Source organism: Polistes dominula, unplaced genomic scaffold (genome assembly GCF_049000335.1).
Source record: "Polistes dominula isolate Pdom_NZ unplaced genomic scaffold, Pdom_raw_medaka contig_31, whole genome shotgun sequence".
Lineage (NCBI taxonomy): Eukaryota > Metazoa > Arthropoda > Insecta > Hymenoptera > Vespidae > Polistes > Polistes dominula.
In genome coordinates, this window is record NW_028300925.1 from 1272197 (window position 1) to 1296500 (window position 24304).

Sequence of the window (24304 nt, forward strand, 5' to 3'; positions counted from 1 at the left end):
GTACTCTTTTCATAAGAATAAAAAAAAAAATGAAAAATTAAATAAAAAAAAAAAAGAAAATAACAATATGTTGAATAAACGATTGAACTTTGACAAATCGAAATTATTCTCTTGTTTTTTTGTTTTTTTTTTTTGTATTTGTTAATTTAAAGAATTAAATTTATGTTACGAATAATAATAATTAACATTTAATTTGCAAAACGATTTAATGTTTTTAACAAAAAATCGAAAAAACTTCGTATTTTGAAATGAAATTAATTTTGTTAAATTGTTTGGTAACAAAAAGTTATGAGAAATATTGTTTATTATTTTATGTTTGTTTGTTTGTTTTTTTTTTTAATTAAAAATTCTTGGTACCCACGTGAAATCATAGAACTAACTACAAAGTATTCCTTGATCATTGGGGGGTGCGTACCTAAAACTATCTGCCGCAATCCAATATGGGGGAACATGGCTGCTACTGTACTTCTATTAACTAGTCTACATAAAGACTAGCTTATGTGTCGTCTGATATGGCGTACATGATATGCGGATGCTCTATAGTGATGTTTTCTAGAAAGACATAGCCTTACGCGTATTCCCCCATCATACCCCCAACAACAACAAAAAAACAACTAATTCCCATATAACTTTCTTTACACCGTTTTTTTTTCTATTTTCATAACAACATTTCATTTAAATCCATTCGTTCGTTTGTTCATTTATTTTATATTAATTTAACAATTATTATGATATAACTTTTGATGAATTTAATTCAATAAAAAATATCCTGACATCTCATTTCATTTCATTTCATTTCATTTCATTTCATTTCATATCATTTGATGAAAGAAGACAAATATTATCGTTCTATTTTAACAATATTTAACTCGAATTTGTTATATTATCCATTTTCTTTTATTTCAAACGAGATTCGAGTAATATTTCAATTAATAATAACTTTAAAACATCTAGCACACATGGTTATTATTTAATAATAATAATAATATCTAACGATAATAAAATAATATTAATCAACGATCTACCTAACTAACTAGAATTTATTTCCAACCAAATATGATGTTCCCATCGTTTCCGATCGGATGTGATTTTTTTTTTTTTTATGGTTTTAAAGACTTCCACAAGGACCCAATAAACTCGGTCCTTCTTGTTTTTTTTTTATTACGAAGCTTATTATAAGCACATATTTCAATAAATACACAATGATAATTCTCCGGAGATTTTCGTAGGATTTTTTTTTGTTTTTTTTTTTTTCCCACTTTTTTTGTTTTTATGATTAAACATTTAGTTCGCGTGAAATTACAACGATACGAAAGTTAAAGCTTTTTTTTCTTATTATTATTATTATTATTTTTTCTAATCAAAATTTTCCTCTGCACTTTGTGTCCCTCGTTCGATTCCGTTCGTCCTTACTCATCCTTTATCGGATATATTTTCTTACGATTTTTTTTTGTTATCAATCATTTTGAGTCATTATCTCGTCGTTCATTTTGTTCATTAAAATATTCCGTTTCGTTTAAAAAGCGTGCGAAAAAATCAAATGTCTGTTTCATATATATATATATATATATATATATATATATATATATATATATATACGTAAACGTAGTTTGATTATATAAAGCGTAAATTAAAAAAAATTCGATCTTCTAATCGACAAACATCATTCTTAGATCTTACAGGATTCTAAGGACGTGGCTGAGGAGCGACGTGATAAAGCAAGGGTTGAAGGCCCACTGACCAGCAATGTGGCGTCAAACAGTTTGTACCATCCGAACACCATCTGATTCAGGTTCAGATCGTCCAATACGATCTGTGCGACGCCCATGAACACTTTTTTTTCCTTCGAAACGGCCATAATCACCCCAAACTGTTATCTACGAATATACACAAAATTGAATCAAATGGAAAACAAAATCTAAATTAAATTAAAACAAATCGTACGTATTAATGTTGTGTATGATGATGATATTATTTCGAATGAATTTTTTTTTTTTTTTTGTGTAAAGTTACTTACTTGCAATATACAGCCCCGGTAATTTTCTCTAAATGCCAAAGATTCTTGATAAAAAGGATCTAACGTTTTTCGTGCCATCGAGGTCTTCGCTTTTTCTATACATTTCTTCCCATTCATCAGATAAACCTTTACGTAAGGAGCTGTAAAATTATAAAAATTATTATTACACAATAAGTCCTTATAAATTTATATAAAAAATATATATATATATATATTTATTTATTATATTTATTATATATTCAAATAATTATATATTAATATAATATATTATTATATAATTATATTACTATTTATATATTTTTATTATATTCTATATATAATATATATTTTATAATTATATATATATATATATTATATAAAAAAAATAATAAAAGAGAAGAATAATAAAAATTAAAGTAATTATTAGAAAAAAACAATAATTTTTCATTTCATCATCACAATTCCAATCAAATCCCTAATATAACAAACTTATTATTAGATGATTAAATTATTATTACAAATAATCACATAAAAGAAAATTTGTTACCAGTAAAAAACCCATTTTCGATAATTTTATATAAAAAACAAAACAAAAATTACTCAATGATTAAATAAGTTCAATATTTATTTAATGAATCAAACAACGTCAAATAACTCGAATGAAAAATCGTGCAACAAAAATGATAATAATCACAAAACCTACTAATGAACCTAACGTGAACATACACACACATACGTGTACACACTTACATGTATGTACACATGATTCGTGAATGATTCATTGAAGACAATCTAATAATATGATAAGAATGAATGTAAATAAATAAATATGAAAATGTCTAACCTGGAATGCCTTTGCTTCCAATTTTCGTTTTAAGATCTTTGGCACGAATAATCTCAACTTCGAGATAACCTTTTGTATGGCTAAGAGATAGCTGTATGGCACCAAGATAACAAGCACCTAAAGCTTGTCTTCCAACTACTTGTGCAGGACCAAGATCCTCGATGAAGTCTCTCAGCTGCCCGGTCTCCGATGCCATTCGCAGACTGGGTGACCAGCTGCGGTTTCCAAACAAATATTTTTACTAAACAATCTTACCGATCTCTCCCAAATCTTCATTGTTAACTTCGTAGGTTTTTTCTTTTTTTTTTGTTTTTTTTTTTGTTTTTTCAATTAAATAAAATAACAACAAAAATAAATCTTTTCATTCAAAAGTAAACAAAAGAATAATAATCAAAATTAATATTTGAGGAAGACTGAGAGGGGGTTAGGGTGGTTGGTTCAGGGGGTAGCTGGAAAAGAATTCCAATTATCGGAGGATTTATTCGTAGGAATAATTTTTTCTTTTTTATTATTATTATTATTATTATTATTATTATTATTCAAATAATTTCTTTTCTACGATCTTCAAACTTTCTTCGTCCACTTTTTCTGGATTCTTTTTATTTTTTTTTTTTTTTTATGTATTACATTTTTAACAATTATAAATTGTTATTTAATGAGTAAGAAAAAGGTTTGAATAATAAAAATTGTTCGAAATAAATTGTAGTTAAAAAAACATTTCACACAACGTTGGATAAATGAAATTGTCATTATTTATCTAACGTCGAATACGGTGGGTGGAAAAGGGGGGAAACGTGATAAACGAACGTAAAGCTTATCTTGCGGCGGGAGCGAGGGACGATTACATTTTTTATTATTAATTATACTTTTTTTTTTTATTATTTATTTATTTATTTTTTTTTCCTTTTTTTTTTTCCTAAGCCTTCGACGAAAGTGCGTTTTAATTTTTCATTTTAATCGAATTTTTTTTGTCGTGAGAAAAGATAGACAGAGATGAAAAGAGAGAGAGAGAAAGATAGAAAGAGAAAGAGAGAGAGAGAGAGAGAGAGGAAGAAATAGATAGAAAATGAGATAGAAAGAGATAGACAAAACAAAAATAGAGCAAAATAGAGAGGATAATATCTCACGTGGTCGTCAAAAATTCACACTGAAAGTGTTAATGGTTTTTTGCTTCTTTTTTTGTTTTTTTTTTTTTTAGTGTAAATATAGCGATTAAATATTTGTTTAAAAATAGAGCAAGAAAGAGAGAGAGAGAGAGAAAGGTAAGTAAGAATAATTAATTTGTTTATACGAAGAGAACATACGAGTTAGATAGAAAATCAAAAAGACATACTTCAGGCTATCAAACTCATGCAATTCACTTAACAGCTGTATGCGTGTGATTAGTAACGTGTGTTTGTGTTATTTGTTTCAAATTTTGTCGATTAAAAAAACTACGATCGATATTGACAAATTAAAAAATAATTTTACAGAAGATTTTTCATAGATTTATTTTTTTATTTTATTTTTTATTTAATTTTACAGTATCGATCGTAGTGAGTCGTTCTAAATAATATTTCTAATTTTCAATCAGTGGTGGGGGGTGGGGGGGAGGCGGGGCTTGAGGGTAAAACATGCTAACGCTAGAATGAAAAAAATTACAAATCATTCGATTGACAAGTGTTAATTATAAAATTCTCTAAATATACGTATAAGTTAAAAAATCAAATTGAAAACTGACTTACGGTCGTTTACTCGAAGATCCTGCTAAGAGCCAAATTTAAATTGCACACTCTATGAATAATATTAGTTTTAAAAAAAAGAAAAAAAAAAGGAGAGAACAATTTCTTTTTTTTTTTTTCTTTCTTTCAGGGGTCAGGGAGAGTTTCTTATTCATTTGATTTTGTAACACCATTATAATATAATCCCACACATGATTTGTATTAAACGGTGATCTTATTAGAAATAAAAATTTATAATAGACAAATTAACATTATATATATATATAGATATATAGATATTATATTATCGAATTATATAGTAGATTTATTAATATTTAAAAATAAACTTACACACAAGTGAAACAAGCAAGATTATTATCACGCACGAGTAATAATTATTTATGCGTGTAGAAATAATTTCCATAAAATGTTATCAAAAATTTAATTTAAAAAAAAAAAACAAAATGTACAACTCTTGCTCGTGATTCACGTTGCAGTTTATTATTATTTAAATTAATAATATTAAAACCAAAAAAAAAAAAGAAAAAGAAAATTAGAAACTATTAAATATTAAGTATCCTTGCAGTTGTCCTCATCCACGTGTTGCTTCTTTGGATTACGTCAATGATAATTGATAACACGATCATTTAATATACGTTTAGAGAGAGAGAAAGAGTAAGAGAGAGGAAGAAAGAAAAAAAAAGAGTGAGAGAGAGAGAGAGAGAGAGAGATAGATAGAGAGAGAGAGATAGAAATAGACACGAGTATTAAATACTGTTAATAAATAAAACATAATCATTCTCTTTGGTTTTTTTTAAAAAAAATCATTATTTGTTTATCACAGATGATTATCGTTGAATCGACGCAAACGAAGATAACTTCGTTAGAATATAATCGTACGAGTAAATTTTCGTGTAAAAAAAAAAAAAAAAAAAAAAAAAAAAATTATCGTATACCTAAAAAGAGAGAGAGAAAAAAAAACACATGTTTTTTTGTATTTTATTTGTTGTACGAGCCATGATCGTCGATTCATCGTTGATAAATACAAAATACACTTATCTAATCTACGAATAAGGTGCATCGCACAAAACAACGTTGAGAGATCGATATATATTATAATAATAATATAATAATGTTATTATATATTCTTTCCAAGTAAACATATATAATAATAATAATAATAATAATAATAATAATAATAATATCTATTATTTATATAATATATATATATATATAAGAAGTGTGTCCCAATTATTTTCTGTAAAATTTCACCAGTTTTATTTATAAGATAAAAGTAAGAATAAAAATATTGCATTAACATTGAACTTTTCAATAATTTATTTAAAATGATAAAACCAATATACACTTCTGTGAAATTTATGTGAAATTTATGAAATTAACGATGTTTTTGTTACACAATATTATAATTAATTATTTTAAAAGCTCCCGTATAACATTTGATTTTATCGTATTATCTTATTTTTCTGTTAAACTCACATAAATATGATGATAAAAATTTTCGAAGAAAATAATCTAGGACACCTTGTATTATGTTTGCTGTACAAATAATATAGGATTATACACAGATATATTTTAAAAGGAAAAATTCAAAAAAAATAAAAAACAAAAGAAAATTCAGATAAGAAAAATATATACGATGATAAGAAAAAAAAAAAAAAAAAAAAAAAAAAAAAAAAGACAAGAAAGTAAATTTTCCGTTTTGATGATGATACGAAAAATAATGATTTTCCCTTTATTTTCTTGAAAAAATGTTTCTCCAACGTTTAGACATAATTAAATTACACACACGCATACACACAAATAATGTAATAATAATTTTCTTAAACAAAATTACGAATATATATATTTTTTATGTACAATTATTTTTAATGTGCTTCGGAAAACAAGTTTTTCAATAATAATAATAATAATAAAAACAAAATAATAATAATAATAATAATAATAATAATAATAATAATAATAATAATGCGATAATACGAGATATAATCACTTGCGGCAGCCAAGCAGTAAGCCAAGGCGACAATAAACATCGATAAATTATTAATTATTGTATTTTTTATTTTTTTATTTTTGTAAATTAATTTCTTTTCCTTTTTATTCGATTGAAGACCTAATCGAGAGAAATTTGTTCTCAGAGAGAGAAAGAGAGAGAGAAAGAGAGAGAGCGAAACACATCGATAAAAACGCGTAACACAAATGAAACAAACCAAACAAAAAATGCATTATTATAATACACACAGTATATTAATCGTGATAGAAGAAGCAGTTTCAAACATTAGTAGATGTACACAAGAAATTTCAAAATATAATATAAGAATATATATATATGTATACATTTTTCAAGGCGACTTTGTATATATCGTACACACTGTACAAAGTTTAGAAATAAAGATAAAGAGAGATAGAGATAGACAGAGAAACTGAGAGAGAGAGAGAGAAAGAAATAGAAAGAGAGAAAGAGAGAAAGAGAGAGAGACACACAGAATGAGAAAAAGAGAGTGAGTTAAAAATTAATAATTAATTACAGTGTACTCTTATCAAATGAATACACAAATAAATACTTTGAATCGTGTGTGTTTGTTTTTGGTTTTTTTTTCTTTTTCTTTTTTAATTTTGTCTTTTGAATATTATTTTTATTACTTCTCATTTTCATATGATTGTTAGTTAATACGTTAATATATTTTACATATATGTACATTTTATCACACGCGTAAGTAGAATTTTTGTTAATGGTCTGACCGCGTATATTAATGCCTGACTTGTACTACTTAAATACAAACACGTAATTTGTTCGAGGATAATTCATTTGTTCGAAACAATTAATTAATTTAATTTTGTTTATATAATATCATCGTTGTGGTCCTGATCGAAGTGGAAAATAACGAAGGATGATTGTTCAATTAAATAATAATAACGATATGTAATTGAAACAGAGAGAGAGAGAGAGAGAGAGAGAGAGAGTAAATAATATACAGAAGAAAAGGAGAGAGAAAGAAAGAGAGATAGAGAGAGAGAGACAGAGAGATAGATAGAGAGAGAGACAGAGAGATAGAGAGAGAGAGAGAGAGAGAGACAAAGAGATAGAGAGAGAGAAAGACAGATAGAAAAAAGTGAAGCAAGACGACACGAGCGTGTATTAGAATAACAAATTTGGAAACTGGCATCACCGATAGGATCATACAATTTGGAAGAACATCAATAAGCGACAAGTGAAAAAGAGAGAGAGAGAGAGAGAGAGAAAAAAAAATCTTCGTCCGACACTCTCGAATCTCGATGAATTTTATGAACGAAATAATAAAAATACGATTAAACGTACGACGTATATACTTCCTTAAAAAAATAATTATTATTAATTAACCAAAAGAAATTTTACGATAAAAAATATAAAAACGAAGATCGTTTCAAGGAATAGAAAAGTAAAGTAAGATAATAAATCAAACTAGTAATGGTAAGTAATTTAACAAAAAAAAAATCATATCATTAAACGTTAATCAACAAATATTTCCTGCAACAAAAGAGAGAGACAGAGAGAGAGATAGAGAGAGAGAGAAATTGGGATAAAATAAAGTGAAGAACAAGTGAGAAGAATAAATAAAGAAACAGATTGATTTGAATTAAACAGAAAGAGATAGAGAGATAGAGAGAGAAACAAATAGTTTCAAAGACAAATGATCAATTGGAATGAATGATGAAAAAGAGAAAAATAGAAGAAAAAACCGAATTGATAGACAGAGAACAAGAGAGTTAGAGAGAGAGAGAGAGAGAGAGAGAGAGAGAAGGGGAGAGGATGAAATAAAGAAACAAATTGGGAACAGAAGTATGAGAGAGAGAGAGAGAGAGAGAGAGAGAAATAGAAAGACAGAGAGAAAGATACGTCCGCGTTTCCGATTTGCAGAATTGTTCCGGAGAGAGAGAGAGAGAGAGGGTTGGGAGAAGGCACCACTACTTACGAGCTTGTTTCTGAACTAGATATCGAGTTGAGACTTCCGGCTGTATCGCTGGCCACAGATCCCACCATCTTGCCAGAATCGAAGCGTTGATAGAAAGAATAGATCTCCTCGCTACGTTGGATGCTGCAGGGTGTACTGTTGCGCTTCCGATTCGAAAAAGCGACGACTCGTAACTCGCTGATAATGGTACCGCTACCAACACCACTACCACCACCACTACCACCACCACCACTACCACCACCACTACTACCACCACCTCCACTACCACCAACGATACCACCACTACCACCGACACCACCACCACCACCGAGGACGAGCATCCCGTTTTCTGCGTAGTCAAAAGCAACAAACAAAAAGAAGACAACAAGAAACAAACATTCGATCGAATATATTATTATATTTTATTATTAATTATTTATATTTTTTCTGGGTTTTGTTTTGTTTTTTTTTTTCTTCATATTTTTCGTATTTTGTATTTTTAATTTTTAATTTCCCGCCCCCCCCCTTTTCGCGTTATTATTATTTTTATTTTTAATTTTATTATTAGAATTATTATTATCATTATTATTATTATTCTTAGAATTATTATTAATATTATTATTTTCTTCTGAATAAAACTCATGCTCTTAGTTAACCCATTATTTTTTTTTTTTTTTTTTTTGTAAAAAAAACTTTTTTCTCTTTCATCATCGAAAGCTTTATTTTAAATATTACGAATAATAATATCAATTAGATGTTATCTTATCTCTCTCATCTAGGTAAGTGCAGCTTCTAAAAATATAATCTCACTTTCTCATTGAAATCTTTCGTTCTCTCATCCCTTTCTCTCTTTTCACATCCTCTCTCGACCTTTCTCTCCCTCTCTCTCTCTCTCTCTCTCTCACTCTTTCTCAAACTTTCCTGACTCTCCAAAGTTCCTATTCTTTTTTTTTGTTTTGTTTTGTTTTTTTTTGAAAATACATTTAAACGAGGTACATTTCTAAATATTTGTTTTCATAGAGGTTTGACGGTGATAACAACAACAACAACAACAACAACAAGAACGATTGTGATAATGACGATAACGATGATGGTAATGGGTGACACGTATGATAAAATATTTATAAAAAAAAAATAAAAAAATAATAGAAGAAGTTAAATGTCAAAATAAAAATAAGAAAAAAGGATGACCATCGAATTACAAAGAACCTCAGGGGATAAAAATGTTGAAAAGTAGAAATATATATGGGGAAAAAGGAAAGGGAGTTTATGGGATGTGGTGATTGATACAGGAAAAATCTTGAATCATCGGTCTCGTGAAGCAAGTAGCACAATCATCTACCTGAAAAAATGTCTTTAGTCAGTACACAAATAATATCTGATATTTTATTGTATTTTTTTTTTTTGTTATTCTATTTGTTCATTTTGTTTCGTTTTAATCCGAATCGCGTATCGCAGCCTGCAAAAGAAAGATTTTACATAGAAAAAGAGAGAGAGAGAGAGAGAAGGAGAGAAAGACAGAAAGAGAAAGAGAAAGAGAGAGAGAGAGAGAGAGAGAGAGAGAGAGGCAGGATGCTGAAAGATAAATAACCTGGAAATGATTGAAAAAGTTTATCATTAAGTTTGTTTTTTTTTTTTCTTTTTTGTAACAAGAAGCTCGTTTTCTACCACTCGTTTTCTCTCGTATAAAAGTTAACAAAACAAAATAAAAAAAAAATAAAAAAAAATAAAAATAAAAAGCTAGAACTTTCGAGAATCGAATAATAAGAATATCGTTGGTGTAATATCTTTTAAAGAGATAAAGAAAGTAAGTATAGAAGAAAAAAAAAGATATCGAATGGATAAAGTATTAACGAAGTTTTCAAGAAAAGCCGAACTTGCAAACGAATATACATATATATATATATATATATATTTCTATGTGTATATAAAAGATAATTGCATCCATACATATATATGTATATGTATCATTTATTTATAATATACAGAGCAGGGTTTCTCAAACTTTTGCATTCAACGATCCCCCTTTTTTATTGAACAAATATTATCGCAATTTTTTGTATAACTCAATAATTTATCATCTTCACTGTCACAAACTCAAACATATTCTAAGCTTACTGTCACTAAACTGGTTTTGAACTAATTTGTAATTTTTATCACAACCCCAAAATTTAATATGCAATTTCATATGGAGTCGCGTTGCACACTTTGAAAAACCCTGATATGGAAAAATAGAAAAAACTCTTCTTTGTTCTTCAAATTGGCACTTGGTGGTTGTTTGTTTTATTTCTGACGTGTTATTGACTTGAAAACCTTTTTTTTTTTAATTAAGTATTTGTAGATGTATATGTAATATGTATATACCTATTTACATAAAAGTGTATATACATACATACATATAAACGAGCTATTGCATTCTACGAATACAATGAAAAGTTTGTTCGAGAAAGCTGAAGGCACCTGCTGTATAATTTATGATTAATAATTTTCTATTAACAAATATTTTAGAAAATGTTATCAACTTACCTATGATATATTCGTGTATATGTTTATATGTATGCATGTATGTAAGATAAAACGATTTGTATAAGATCTGTGTATGTAGCTTGTTGTGACGTGTGTTGTATGTGTATTAGGCCGCGTTAAAATTGAACAATAGAATCTTTTTAGTAAGCTTTGTATCGAGAAGCTACACAACAAAACAACAAAGAGAAAAAGAGAGAAAGAAAAAGAGAGAAAGAGAAAGAGAGAGAGAGAGAGAGTGAAAAAGAGAAAGAGATAAGAAAAGAGAAAGAGTTACACACTCGTCATATAAAAGAAATTCAAATCCATCTATGTGATGATACATTAAATTTGTTTAACTAATCATCTAACTTCTATTCCCATGTTGCATTAAACGTTGCAACAAAATTTAAATTAGTGCACAATTAAATGTGTATCTTAAACTAACCGATATCAACATTTTCGTGCCTTGTAAAATATATTTTGTAATAAAAGAAACAAACAATTTATACAGATGCATGGATATATTCGTGTTAATTCTAAAAATTTGATCATTATCTCGTGCTTGATAATAAATAACTAAAAAAAAAATTCTATAATAAATGAAATCAATAAATTTGTAGAGATGAATAGACAAAAATAATTACATTCCTGACAAATTTATTAAAAAAGTTATGAAATCGATCCCATTGGGAAGCTCGTGCAAACATTTGATCTAAAAAAAAAAAAAAAAAAAATAAAAATAAAAAATGACAAGAATAAAACAAGTGTTTCTGAAAAGATCTACGTTATTTAATAACAATAGCTTTCTAAAAGATTTATTATAATAAAAAACTAGAAAGAGAGAGAGAGAGAGAGAGAGAGATAGATAGAGAGAGAAAGAAACAGACAAAGTGAAAAAGAGAAAGAGAGAAAGAAAGATAGAGATAGAGAGAAAGATAGAGAAAGAACCATCGTGATTATTTTCTATACAACAAAAGTATCGTGCACTTTCGATTAAAAATACTTTCTAAATTTTGTTCTTTTTTTTTTAAATAATTTTATAATAATAATATACTATTTTTTTATTATAATTATTATTAGAAATGCATGGATATGAGATGAGAGTATTTTTAATACGATAATCACGATTGGTGTCTCTAATTTATATTTAAACCGTTCTACAAATTAATTAAATAATAATAATAATAATAATAATAATAATATATAATGTTAATATACTTATTTAATATTACGTAAGAAAGAAAAGCGCGCTAAATCTAACGAATATAATTGTGCTTGTGTGTGTTTTTTTTCTTCTTGCATTTTGTTGTTCCTTTCGATTGCATCAATGCAACATTAGCAATAATAATAATAGTAATAATAATATTAAAAATATAATAATAATAGCAGCAACAATGATAATAGCATATCGTTTTCATGATTGTATCATCAATTTGATTAAATGTATAAATTTTTTTTTTGTCCACCCGTTATTTCTTTTTTTCCTCTGACTTGTACTCACGTTTCGTCGGAGGCTCGTTTTTTTTTTAAATTTATATTTAACGTAATTAACTAATTGTTATATTATTATTATTTTTTTTTTTATTTATATTCATATTGATCCGCGTTTTCAATTTTCCCGAAACGTTTTGATCGATTCGAGTATTTATTTTTATTGTAAAAAAACTGTACAACTATTGACCATTGCATAAATAAATGCTGTCGTACTATTTTGTATTTGAAATAAAAACGATTTAAAATATATTCTCTAAATAATTAACATTTAATTAGATTTTATATCAAATATGTACAAATATGTAAGTACATTATATTTATAATATTTTAAATGTTTTAGTAAAATTAAAAAAAAAAAAAATATAGTAACAAAATGGTAGCCAACATTAATAAATTGCAAATACCGATGATCAATCGTTGTACAATTACATTTTATTTTCTCCTAACGAGAAAACATTTTGAATTTGTATATTTTATTTTAATTTTTTTATTTTTTTGTTTATTTTTTCTTTTTTTTTTTTTTTGAAAGGGGGGAAAGACAAGCCACCTCGTTTGAGGAACTAAGTTCGAACGAACGCGGGGCGTACGGCACGGCGAACAATCTCGTCCAATTTCTTTTCGAGAAAGGGAAGGTTTTTTTCTAATGGGATTGAAAGAATATAGAATAATATATCAATATAGATATAAAGATAAAGATAAAGATAAAAATAGATCGATCGATCAAATTATATATATATAAAAATATTTATATATTATAATTATTCTACCACGAATCCTAAATCCATTGCTCCCGCACGCGAGCAATTCTATGGGGGGAAAAAAATGTAATGGAATACGGTCAAAAATGATTAGGGTTGGCTAGGGCTAGGAATAGAACTGTTGGATATCAAATAAAATATATATATATATATATATATATATATATACATATGTATATAAAAACCTAAAAAGAAAAAGAAACTACATTAAATAGAAATTAGTAACAGGTATTTCTAAATTGTAAGAAAAGAAAAAAATCACATTAGATAAAAATAGATAAGATTATTAACTATATTAACTAAAACATTGCGATAAATATTAAATGAAATAATATGCAGTTTAAAGATGGATAAAGATAAAAGTATATAGAAAGATAGAAAGATGATAGTGGGAGTACGATTAAGGTATTACTAAAGATGATTCGGTTATAATAAAAATTAATGAGGGTAGAAGGGGGGCAGGATAAAATGGTGATTTAGTAAAGATAAATAGTAGTGGTACATGGAAAAATAAAATAAAGAAGAAGAATAACAAGAAATATAAGTAGAAATAAAAAAATAAAATTAATAATAATAATAATAATAATAATATAATGATAATGACAATAATAATAATAATAATAATAATAATAATAAAAAAGGAGATAAAGTACGGTTTAGTGGGACGATGGACGGACCTGTCCCCGTCGCCGCTTCCCTCGCCATCGCTGCTCGCGGAGCTCGCTTGCCTTCCGCTCCTACCGCTGGCCGTGTCCTCCGGTAGGACTTCCTCGCTCCTGTGAACTGTAAAGGACGACTTCCCCTTCTTCCCAAATCCAAGCCGTCGTTTCCGTCCTTCCTCGCCCACGCATGTACCACCAACAGATGCACGTGGCATGGTTATGGTTTTTTTGCGTGACGCGTGACACGATTTGTCGTTGTTGTTGTTGTTATTGTTGTTGTTGTTGTTGTTGTTGTTGTTGTAGATTAATAGTAGTAGTTTGTTGTATAATGAGTCGTTGTTCATAATTGTATTGTTGTAATTGTTGGTCATCGTAATATTGTGTTTGTGTTTCATTTAATTATTGGTTTTGTTGATGGATTCATTTAATGGAGAATATGTATGGGATTAATAGTCAAATTCATATTCGTTGTTATATATATATGTATATACAAAATATATACATATATATGTATATACACGCAATATCCGTGTGAATGGTATAGTTGTATTTGTAGATAATTATATTGTAGTTGTAGATGTTGTAGATGTTGTTGTTGTAGTTGTAGTAATAGTAGTAGTAGTAGTAGTAGTAGTAGTAGTAGTAGTAGTTGATCGTGTACGAGAGTGTTAATTCCGTGACGCGATCGCGAAGGTGGATCGACGATCGGCCATATCACGATGAAATGTCGTGCAGGTGGGTACAGGTCGATGACGTTAATGGGCCCCCAGAGCGTCGAGAGAGATGGTTGGTTGGTTCGGTAGAAGTAAAGTGTGAATGTGTTCATGTTGAAGAGAGGCGGATAGAGATGAGGAGGGATGGCGGAGAAAACAAGAATACGATTAGAATGTAGTTAGTGGTCGCCCGTTGATTGGGGGTTGTTGGTTTTTTTCTTTTTTTTTTTTTTTTTTTTTTTTTAATCTGATCTGGATTTGTTTTTTGTTTCCTATTTTTTTATGATTATTTTTCTTGTTTGATACTACAACTACGGTGTGCTCTAGGTATGCTGATCTTTTATAAATTTTGTAATTGTTTTCTTTATTTCCTTGGATCAAAACACGTTTCTAACGAATGAAGGAAGATAAAAAAAAGAAATGGTGTGAAAAATAAAATGAGATAAAAAGAGTTTATATACAGGTGATTTATAGGGATTACTGTAATTAAGATGACAAAATTCGCGAACTATGGATACGTTTGATTTATTCTAAATTGATTATAGCGAGAGCACACCGTTACTATCTATACACTAATATATGAATCCTATTTACTAAAAAAAATGCATATTCTAATATTTTAAAAGGGATTATTGCTCTTTAACACGACACATGTGACAGTATATACTAAAAAATATATTAGATATATATATATATGTGAAAAAAAGAAAAGATAGAGTAGGGGATAACAAACATAGGTGACATCTATGGTATAGTATCACGTAGTAAAAGAAAAATTATCTATCGTATAATATGTGCGAATATACAAATATATACATACGACATACGTCATTTACCTATGTGTTAATGTGTATGTATGTATATACATACAAAGTATATTAATTTCCCTTTCGTTACTAGTAACCCATTATATGAATCGTTCATGAAAAGAAACCCTTATATACGAAAGACCCCCTATATGGGTCCGTTCGTTCATGTAAAAAGGCCCCATATAAATGATCGACCCATATACGGGTCACGCCAAGTATGTACGAGTGAATTTATATGAAAAGTTATTCGCGTAAGGATAATGTAACGAAAGGATTAGAAGTATCATACCAGGTGTATATATTCGTACGTATCAAAGTGGAATTAGGCCATTAAAGAGAGTAAAAAAATGTATATATATATATATATAGAGAGAGAGAAAATTATTATATGAATGATTAACCGATCTTATTTTTTTGTTTGTAGGTTACAGGATAAAAATTCGCGCTTCACTTTATCAACGGTATCCATTTTGTTTTGTATTTCTTTTTCTTTGTTTTTTTTTTTTTGTTGGTTTATTTAATTCCATTTTCCTGATTTTGTTCGTTTTATATTTTTTTTTTTTGGTGTTCTCTTTTCATGTGTGTTAATTTTAATTATTATTTTAACGCGTAAAAGTGAACTGGGTGGAATGTCAAAAGTATTCGCGTTTTTTGTTTGTATTATCATACGTAATGGTATATAGTATTTTAAGATTTGGAAAATAGGTAAAATAATATTGTATAATAATAATAATATTATCGAGACAAAGAGATATAATGGACAGCGTGACGATGTGTTACCTGTCGCGGATAGCTGACTCGTGCTGTTACTCTTCTTTCCAAGACCGGTCTGATACTGTACGGCGCTTCCGCCGCCGCTGCTACTTCCGCTTCCACTTTTACTACCCGGTGAACTCTTACGACCCCTCCTCGAGGCATCATCCACGTGACTGACGGCCGTGTCGCTCAAACTACCATCTGCGAACAAAAATTCCTTGATAAAGTTGAGCTTTTTGTCATCCCCTTTTGTTAACCACCCCCGTGTCAAAGATATGAAGAAAAAAAAGGCGGAAGAGGAAGATTAATTGGGACTTGTTTTTTTTTTTTTTTTTTTTTTAGTTGCTCAAAAATCAAAGTAAAGTAAGAAAATAATTTTTTGTTAAGGGGGGTACTGTCATTTATTTCATGATAATAATAAATTATTATTATAAGCGAATAAAATGGAGTATTATTGGGGATATTAATTGTACGATTAAATACGATATTGATCCCTGTAATTTATTATATACTATTATGTATTGTTTAATTATTCTAATATTAGAGAATAATACTGTTTTAGCACATTTATGCCCCATATTTGAAGAATTAGAACCAATATGGCGAAAGCATTACTATTTTTAGAATTAGTACACCAAATTTATCCAAAAATAAATTTAACTTTCAAAGCACTCGAATCGACCCAAACTTTTTCTATTTGCAAAAGGTAAAAAAGTAACAAGGAATTTAGGTAATTATTTCTGTCCCAATGAACGTGTTAAAAGAAGGATAAGATTATTTTTATTGATACATTGTAATCACCTAACTTCGATCTTGAAGAAAAGAATGAAAATAATGTGTGGTACAAAAGAGATAAAGAAAGAAGGAAAGAAGAAGAAGAAGAAGAAGAAGAAGAAATAAAAGAGAATAATCGTAGAAAAAAATTGTTTTTTTTTTTTATTTCTCGAATGGCAGGAGGCCTTTGGGAGACCTTGGAAAGGTAATTTTGGGCGACGGCCAACGAAAGAACGTTGTATAGTCAAAGGACTGCTAGGAACGTAGAACATCTTCCCCTTCCATCTTTTATTGCGATCGATGAAAGTATCAAGAGAGAAAGAGAAAGAGAAAAAGAGAGAGAGAGAGGGAAATGGAATTCGTGACTAAGCTCTCTCCAAGCAAAATCCGCATGCCGGTGGTATACATGTATACTACTTGTACATGTATATATATATAAAAGGGAAGAAGAGTCACGTTCGCGGTTCTTCGACCGATGAGATAGAATGACATAAAGAAAGAGAATGATCTAGCTGAAAATGTAAACGATTTACAAAAAAAAAAAAAAAATAAATAAAAAAAGAACACTTTCACAAAGGATAATGGAAGTTGAGAGATTCGATACGTTAGCAAATACAATAACAGACCCGTATTCTATCAGAAATTGAGGAATTTGAATAACCCTCGTATAGGGTGGGACACAAATTAATTGTGTATCCTTAATAAGAATCGAATGGAATAATAAATATAAAAGTAAAAAGAGGATTCGTTGAAGATATGAATACAAGTAACGAGAAGAATATCAATGATATAACTTACCAACTTTCTCATCGGGCGGTGCGTCCGTGTTACTGAGACTCCTAATAAATTGGCCCCGTTTTCCTGTATGTTGTTCGTCGTGGCCATTGTCGGTCGTCTGATGCCTCGTTGGTTTTTCGTACGAGCTCGACTGGCCGGAGTACTCGCTGCTTTCGGGCATGGAGGAGGAGCGACGATCCCGCGGGTCGTCGTCGTCGTCGTAACGTCGTCGTCGATGATCAACAACATCACCGTCGAGAACGTCACCATCGCCGATGATGACGTCGACGGTACCGTCGGCGTCGCCGCCGGCGTCGTGATAAGTTATTATTTTCCGATGGTGAGTGGTACGTCGATGGGAAGTCGTTGGGAAATCATTGTCGTGGTCGTGACGACGATTGGTAGGGTTATGATAGTAATTGTTAGCGGCGACGTAGTCAACGGTATTATTATTATTATTAATATTATTATTGTGAATAGAGGAATGAGGATGGGCGCAGCATTGACACGACGACGACGACGACAACGACGGCGGCAGGTGCGGGTGCGGGTGCGGGAGTGGCGGCGGCGGCGGCGGCAGCGGCGGCGACGACGACGACGACGATCGTGGTTCGTGGTTCGTTTGACGATGTTGATGATGTTGTCGATGATGTGGTTGATGTTGTTGTTGTTGATGTTGTAGTTGATGTTGTTGATGTTGTAGTTGTTGTTGATGTTGTTGTTGTTGATGTTGTTGTTGTTGATATTGTTGTTGGTGGTATTGCGTCGATGTCGGTTTCGCGATCGTACGTGGGTTTTCGTGTTGATGATCGTCGGCCCGTGGGTGGTAGTTTTTAGCAGTGTCGGAGGTAGCGGTTTGGGAATCAAAGAGACTTGAATTAGCGTTACCGGGGCGGGGTGCTCGGTTACGGGGCCTACGCGGATCGCACGGGCCAAATCCGCAGTTCTCGCTGCACTGGCTCTCGCTTTCCATCGAGTACTCGTAATACTCGAGGGTGTCGCTTATCGCCACGTTCCTCTTACTACTCGGTTGTTGTTGTTGTTGTTGCGGTTGTTGTTGTTGCTGCTGTTGTTGCGGCTGCGTTTGCGGTTGTTGTTGCGGTTGCTGTTGTTGTTGTTGATGAGCGCGTTGTTGGGTCTGGGAAGAAGCGTGCATCGCCGAGGGCTGACGCGAAGGCTGACGCGAAGGTTGACGCAAGGGCTGACGCGAAGACTGGTACCGGCCGTCCTGCTGCGGCTGTTGCTGCCTCTTCTCTATAAGCTCGAGTTCCCTAGCCTCGGGACAGCTGCTGTTTCGCCTACGATACCTTTGCCTCGCCTCGACTAACGACCTCCTGTCATCGCTCCTACGCGACCTACCAATGCCGTCTAAATCGCCACCGGAAGAGGACAGCGCCAGCTCACGGCACTCCGGACAGCTACTTTTTCGTCTAATACTACCGCGCGTCGAGGACGACCAATTTTGATAACGCGACTCGTGCGGGCTCGAGGAGGAACGTAGCGACCCTGACCTAACGAATTCGCGAGCTGCGGCAGCCTCGTTACATTCGCGACACTCGTAATCCGGCAGGAGATCGTACCTCGAGGAGACTACCGGCGGTTCCTCGTCGTAGTAATCTGATCTAACCGATCCTAATCGGTCTTCGCCTACAAGGACTACACCACCACCTCTACTACCACCACCACCACCAGCACCACCACCACCACCACTACTACCACCCCCAACACCAGTACCACCACCACCACCACCATCCTCGCGAACCTCCAACTCGTTTTTCCGCCTAAAGTAATCGGCACCAACGACCGTCTCCATCGAGCCAAATTCCTCCTCGGAGTCCAGCATAAAGTTCGACCTTCCTCTATCCTCATCCTTGAAATTAGCAGCACGTCGAAGAGTTTCACTAGATCGTAGATATTCCTTTGACTCGGGACAACTGCTGTTGCGTCTGCGACGATATAGACGTCGATTTCTCGCATCTAACGCCGCTGGACACGTGCTTGGATCTTCGTCTGAATGCAAGACCGGTGTTGATTCGGCACGTTGAATCATCATCATCCTCTTGCTCTCGGAAAAAGTCGGTACAGTCAAGCTATCCTTCGTCGTAGGTGGCATGACGAGGTGATCCCTGCCGTTAAAAGATCTCACATTTTCATACGCGACCAAATTGGGATCACCTCTGCTGCCTCGTCTGCTTCTTCTCCTACGTCTTCTGGGAAATGTGTTGTTGTGGTTGTAAATCTTATCATTCTCGAGGCCATTCGTGTGCGTTCTTATCGTCCGGTGATAATCGTAGTCGTCGGCACTACGATAACCGTTGTAATCGTCGTCGACGATAAAAGTCCTATCGTCAAAGTGTGCGTTTCTCGAAGCGGCAATTCGTGGGGAATGTTCGTCACGATAGTAATCGTCCTGGTGACGACGATAAATGGAACGGTCGGCATTACGCAAATTGGTCGTCGTCGTCGTCGCGTTCGTATTACCGGTCATGTTCGTCGTCATCGTCTGGGTCGTAGTCCTCGTCATATCGTCTAGGTCGTTCTCGTAACCGTATCGTCCAACGTCAACGAGGTCCTCGTCCAACTCAACGACGTCGTGGTCGCGGTCGTCGTGGTCGCGGTCGTCATCATCGACGTCTTCATCATCATAATCCTCGTGATTACGACGATCGATGAAACCCTCGTCTTCGTCATCGTAATCGACCTCCCAATTCTCGTAACGGTCGTATTCGTCCCCGAGATATGAGTCGGTGCTTTTTGTTCGTCTGCGTGGCGGAAGGGAAGAAGCAATGGCAGCGATTCTTCTGGTTTGGCGGTCATACTCGTCGTCGCTCCGGGTGCCATTGTAACAATTGTCCGAAGAAGACACGGTCTCGTCTATGCTGTAATACACATGGTCGTTGAGGGGATCGCAAAGATCCGGATCATTGAGATTTTTCGTTCTCTTCTCGGCGGATATGTGCGCGTTGAAGGTGGTGGCATCGTGATCCTGATAAGAGGAGGACTCGACGTATTTCCTCTTGGTAGTGTCCTCGCGGCCAAAGGTGGATCTAAGGTCGTCGGTGAGCGTCGTGGCGGTGGTAAGACGGCGCGGATTTAGGGGTGGGTAAGGTCGATGGTGATAGTCCTCGATGATGCTCGTCGTTGTTGGCCGTTTGCTGTCGAAGCTCGGCACGTAAATCTCTGTCTCACCCGCGCTGAGCTCCGAATCGTAACCGTAAAAGGGCTTGTGATCTTGGCTCGTGAGGTAATCATAATTGGGCTCCTTGTTCAGCAAACTCTTTGGCGGCTTATCGTCGCCATTTGAATCGTAGTAGGACTTGCTCTGGTCCCCCAGAGCCGGTATCTTGTCGCCGTAACCGGCGTCGCTCAGAGAAAGATTTCTCTTCAACTTCCTCCTCGCCGTTCTGAGACTGTCGTCGCTGAATATGTTGCTTGAAATGGTCTCGTACTCGAAACTCTTGGCTCGGCGCGACAACAGGCCGGTGTCCCGTAGCCTAGTGGTACCAAATCGATCGCTGAACGGATCATGTATCACATCGTAATCGAAGCTTCTAGCCTTGGAAAACAAAAAAGACCTACGCGGGCGTAAGCTAAAATCTACGTTCCTAATGTCGTAACTTTTTTTATTATCAGCTGCGACGGCGATTGCGGCGGCAGTGGCTAGCTGCTGCTGCTGCTGCTGTAGCTGCTGCTGCTGCGACTGCGACTGCGACTGCGGCTGCAACTGCAACTGCTGCTGCTGCTGCTGTTGCTGCTGCTGCTGCTGCTGTTGCTGTTGCTGCTGCTGTCGTTGCTGCTGTTGCTTTTGCTGTTGGTGGGCTAAAACGCTCGAGGTTAAGAGTATTGGTGATTGCTGGAACAGTCTCGTTATCTTGGCGTTTCGCGGCCTCGATTTAACATTGCTCGTTGTGTTAGTACGATCCTGCCAGCTACGCGAGCGTCTACGCAAACCGGACTCCAAGCGGTACGCCGACGAGGAGGAGTTGTTGGCGCGAAACTTCTCGACGAAACGATCGTTGAAGTCGACCTGCAGGCAGTCCTCGACGTATATCTCCGGTATACGATTCTTCGAGCTACCAGTGAGCTTTTCCGGCTTGAGTATGTAACCCTCGGAGACGCTGTACTCGCTGGTCTCCGGACTGTAATATCTCAGCATGTTCTCGTCGACGGTCTGCGATCTCGTGAACGGCGTACGCATCTTTCTGTACAACGAGCGTACCACTGCGGACTTGCTCCGTACGAGGGGATGTGGGACGGGATTGTGCTTCGAGGGGTTTTTGCTTCTGGGCGGCTTGGAGGGAATCATGTTCGGGGGGCAGTGACATTCGCTGCAGGGAACCCTAAGTCTGTGCCTGCGCCTATTGCGCCTAGGGGGCGGGGGCAAGGGGAATATGACACCGGGTATTAAAACGTTTTTAACTGTCGGTCTGCAAACAATGTTTTTCATATAGAGAGTTTTAGCGCTCCTGCGGAAACATTACCATGGTGTGAGCCCATTCTTCATATATAATTTAACATCTTTTTTTTTGTTCTTTTTTTCTTTTCTATCATCGTTATTCATACATTTTTGTCTGTCTATCTTTTATTTTTTTTTTTTATATTTTCTTTATTCCATTTTTCTACCGCACGTTCGCGATCGATCGAACGAGAGAGAGTTTTCTTCTCCTTTTGCCGGGGAAACAATGGCGCCCGGAAATATCTTATTTATTATACATTGTGTTTTTTTTTTGTATTTTTTTTTTTTTTTTCAATCTCATCCGCGCGCATCTCCGACACCTTCGACCAATTTGTGCATTTACTTTTTGATCGATTAAATTTGATTAGTTTCTTTTGTCGTCGTATCCTTCTTATTTTGTTTCAATTTTTCTTTATGTTCATTTTGGTTTGAATTTTCGTCACGCGCGTCTCATCGTGTCCCTCACAGAACCTAGCCGTTCGACCAACGCCACGCACTGATTCCCTACTTTATTTTTGCTCAGAATGGGACATCATTAAATGGACATTGACAATGTGCATAGGAGGTGCAGCCTAAATTAATAACTACGATTTAAACATATCGTTTAGAGATAAGATCAAGAAATAGATAAACATATTATTAGAGCGCGACACAATAAGGATTACTAAAGTTTTCATCTAAACAAAAAGCAAGCAGGAGGGACGAATAATAAAATGGTGCGACTATTGGGGTGGTGTACATTCATTCGACAATGTCCATTTAATTTCAGGGATTTTTCCATTGAATAACAGGCTAAAACCACCGATCGTTCCGCCCCTTTTTGTATTTTTTTTTTTCAAACTCATTTTCATCTATCGTTTAATATAATATTTTATTTCAATTCTCAAAGACTTATTATATTTAATAATAATAATAATAATAACATATCGGTTATCGGATTTCCATGCAGCGAACGCTTGCAAAACGCTTTGCGACATTTGAATGTTGTAGAAATTTTGGAAAAAAAGCTCGTTTTAAATAAACGATAATAAAAAGGAATGAAAAAAAAAAAAAAAAGGAAAAATAAAAAGAAGAAGCGAGTCGGAACCGTCGTTGGCCATACTTCCTCTTATAATTAAATAGGATAATTGTTTTTAATATGAACTATATGGATTTTGCTTTGCTTTGTACAATTATTTGCGAATACGCATGAAGGTCATTGACCTCAGATGATACGATACTTTACTTTTTTTTCTTTTTTTTTCTTTTATTCTTTTTTTTTTTTTTTAACCAATTTTTTTCATTACGTTTATATTTTCTTTTTTTTTTTTCGTGACTCGTTAAAATAATCATTGAACTATACTCACATTAATCCCCTCGATCCACGTGGTCGTTCCGATTGCGTACTGAAGGCACTGCTCGTTACTGATGCTATGCTCTCCATGTCGGAGTCCCCAAGGTCACCAAGCACATCTTTGTCTGGACTTAAATGACCCCTTCGTGATCTGTGCAGTCTATGAGCATTACTGTGCGGTAACGATAATGGATCATGTCCCATCGATGGTAGATCCGAATCTGAAAGACCACTGTAGTGTCTTTCCCAGCCTAAAAAATACATTCATTTGTATTTCTAGCTTTGTACTTAAAAATGTGTTTGATTAAAAAACAAACAAAAAACTGACCTCCCATTCCTGTACTCCTATAAGTTGTGTGTCCTGGTCTATTACGATGCCTCATAAACCTTGCTCTATCTTCAAGATCTTGCGTTACTCTGTCCTTCAAAGCTGCTGGGATTTGTGGAAGCTGACGCTTCTTTGGCGAACCGGTAGGTGTGGCTGTTGCCGATCTAGAACCGAATCTAAACAAAAATTAATTAATTAACGAGTTCATTATTTATCATACAACAATTATATTCTTAATTTGAATCATCAAGGTAACTATCAAGCGTGAACATTAAACAAATAAATTCAGATTATCATAAATAAAATTGAATACAAGTACAAGTAACCCATTTTAGCAATATTGGAATTAAAAATGAAACTTTATAGAAGTGTTAAATCATCAAAACGAACAAATTATTCATGTTACTTACTTGAATTTGTATTAATTTTACTTTCAAGAAATAAAATAT

At 33.3% G+C, this 24304-nt stretch overlaps 1 protein-coding gene across 1 annotated transcript in view; it reads right to left on the reverse strand.

The window, feature by feature from the left end:
• Rim (Rab3 interacting molecule) overlaps positions 1-24304 on the reverse strand; it is a 102946-nt gene that overhangs the window by 10739 nt on the left and 67903 nt on the right. The window contains 9 exon segments of the mRNA XM_089171178.1: positions 416-1840; positions 1842-1877; positions 2018-2157; positions 2841-3055; positions 8512-8839; positions 16212-16388; positions 17760-22165; positions 23541-23778; positions 23856-24031. Of these exon segments, the coding sequence (XP_089027304.1) occupies positions 1670-1840; positions 1842-1877; positions 2018-2157; positions 2841-3055; positions 8512-8839; positions 16212-16388; positions 17760-22165; positions 23541-23778; positions 23856-24031 (5887 nt within the window). The 3' untranslated portion in view covers positions 416-1669.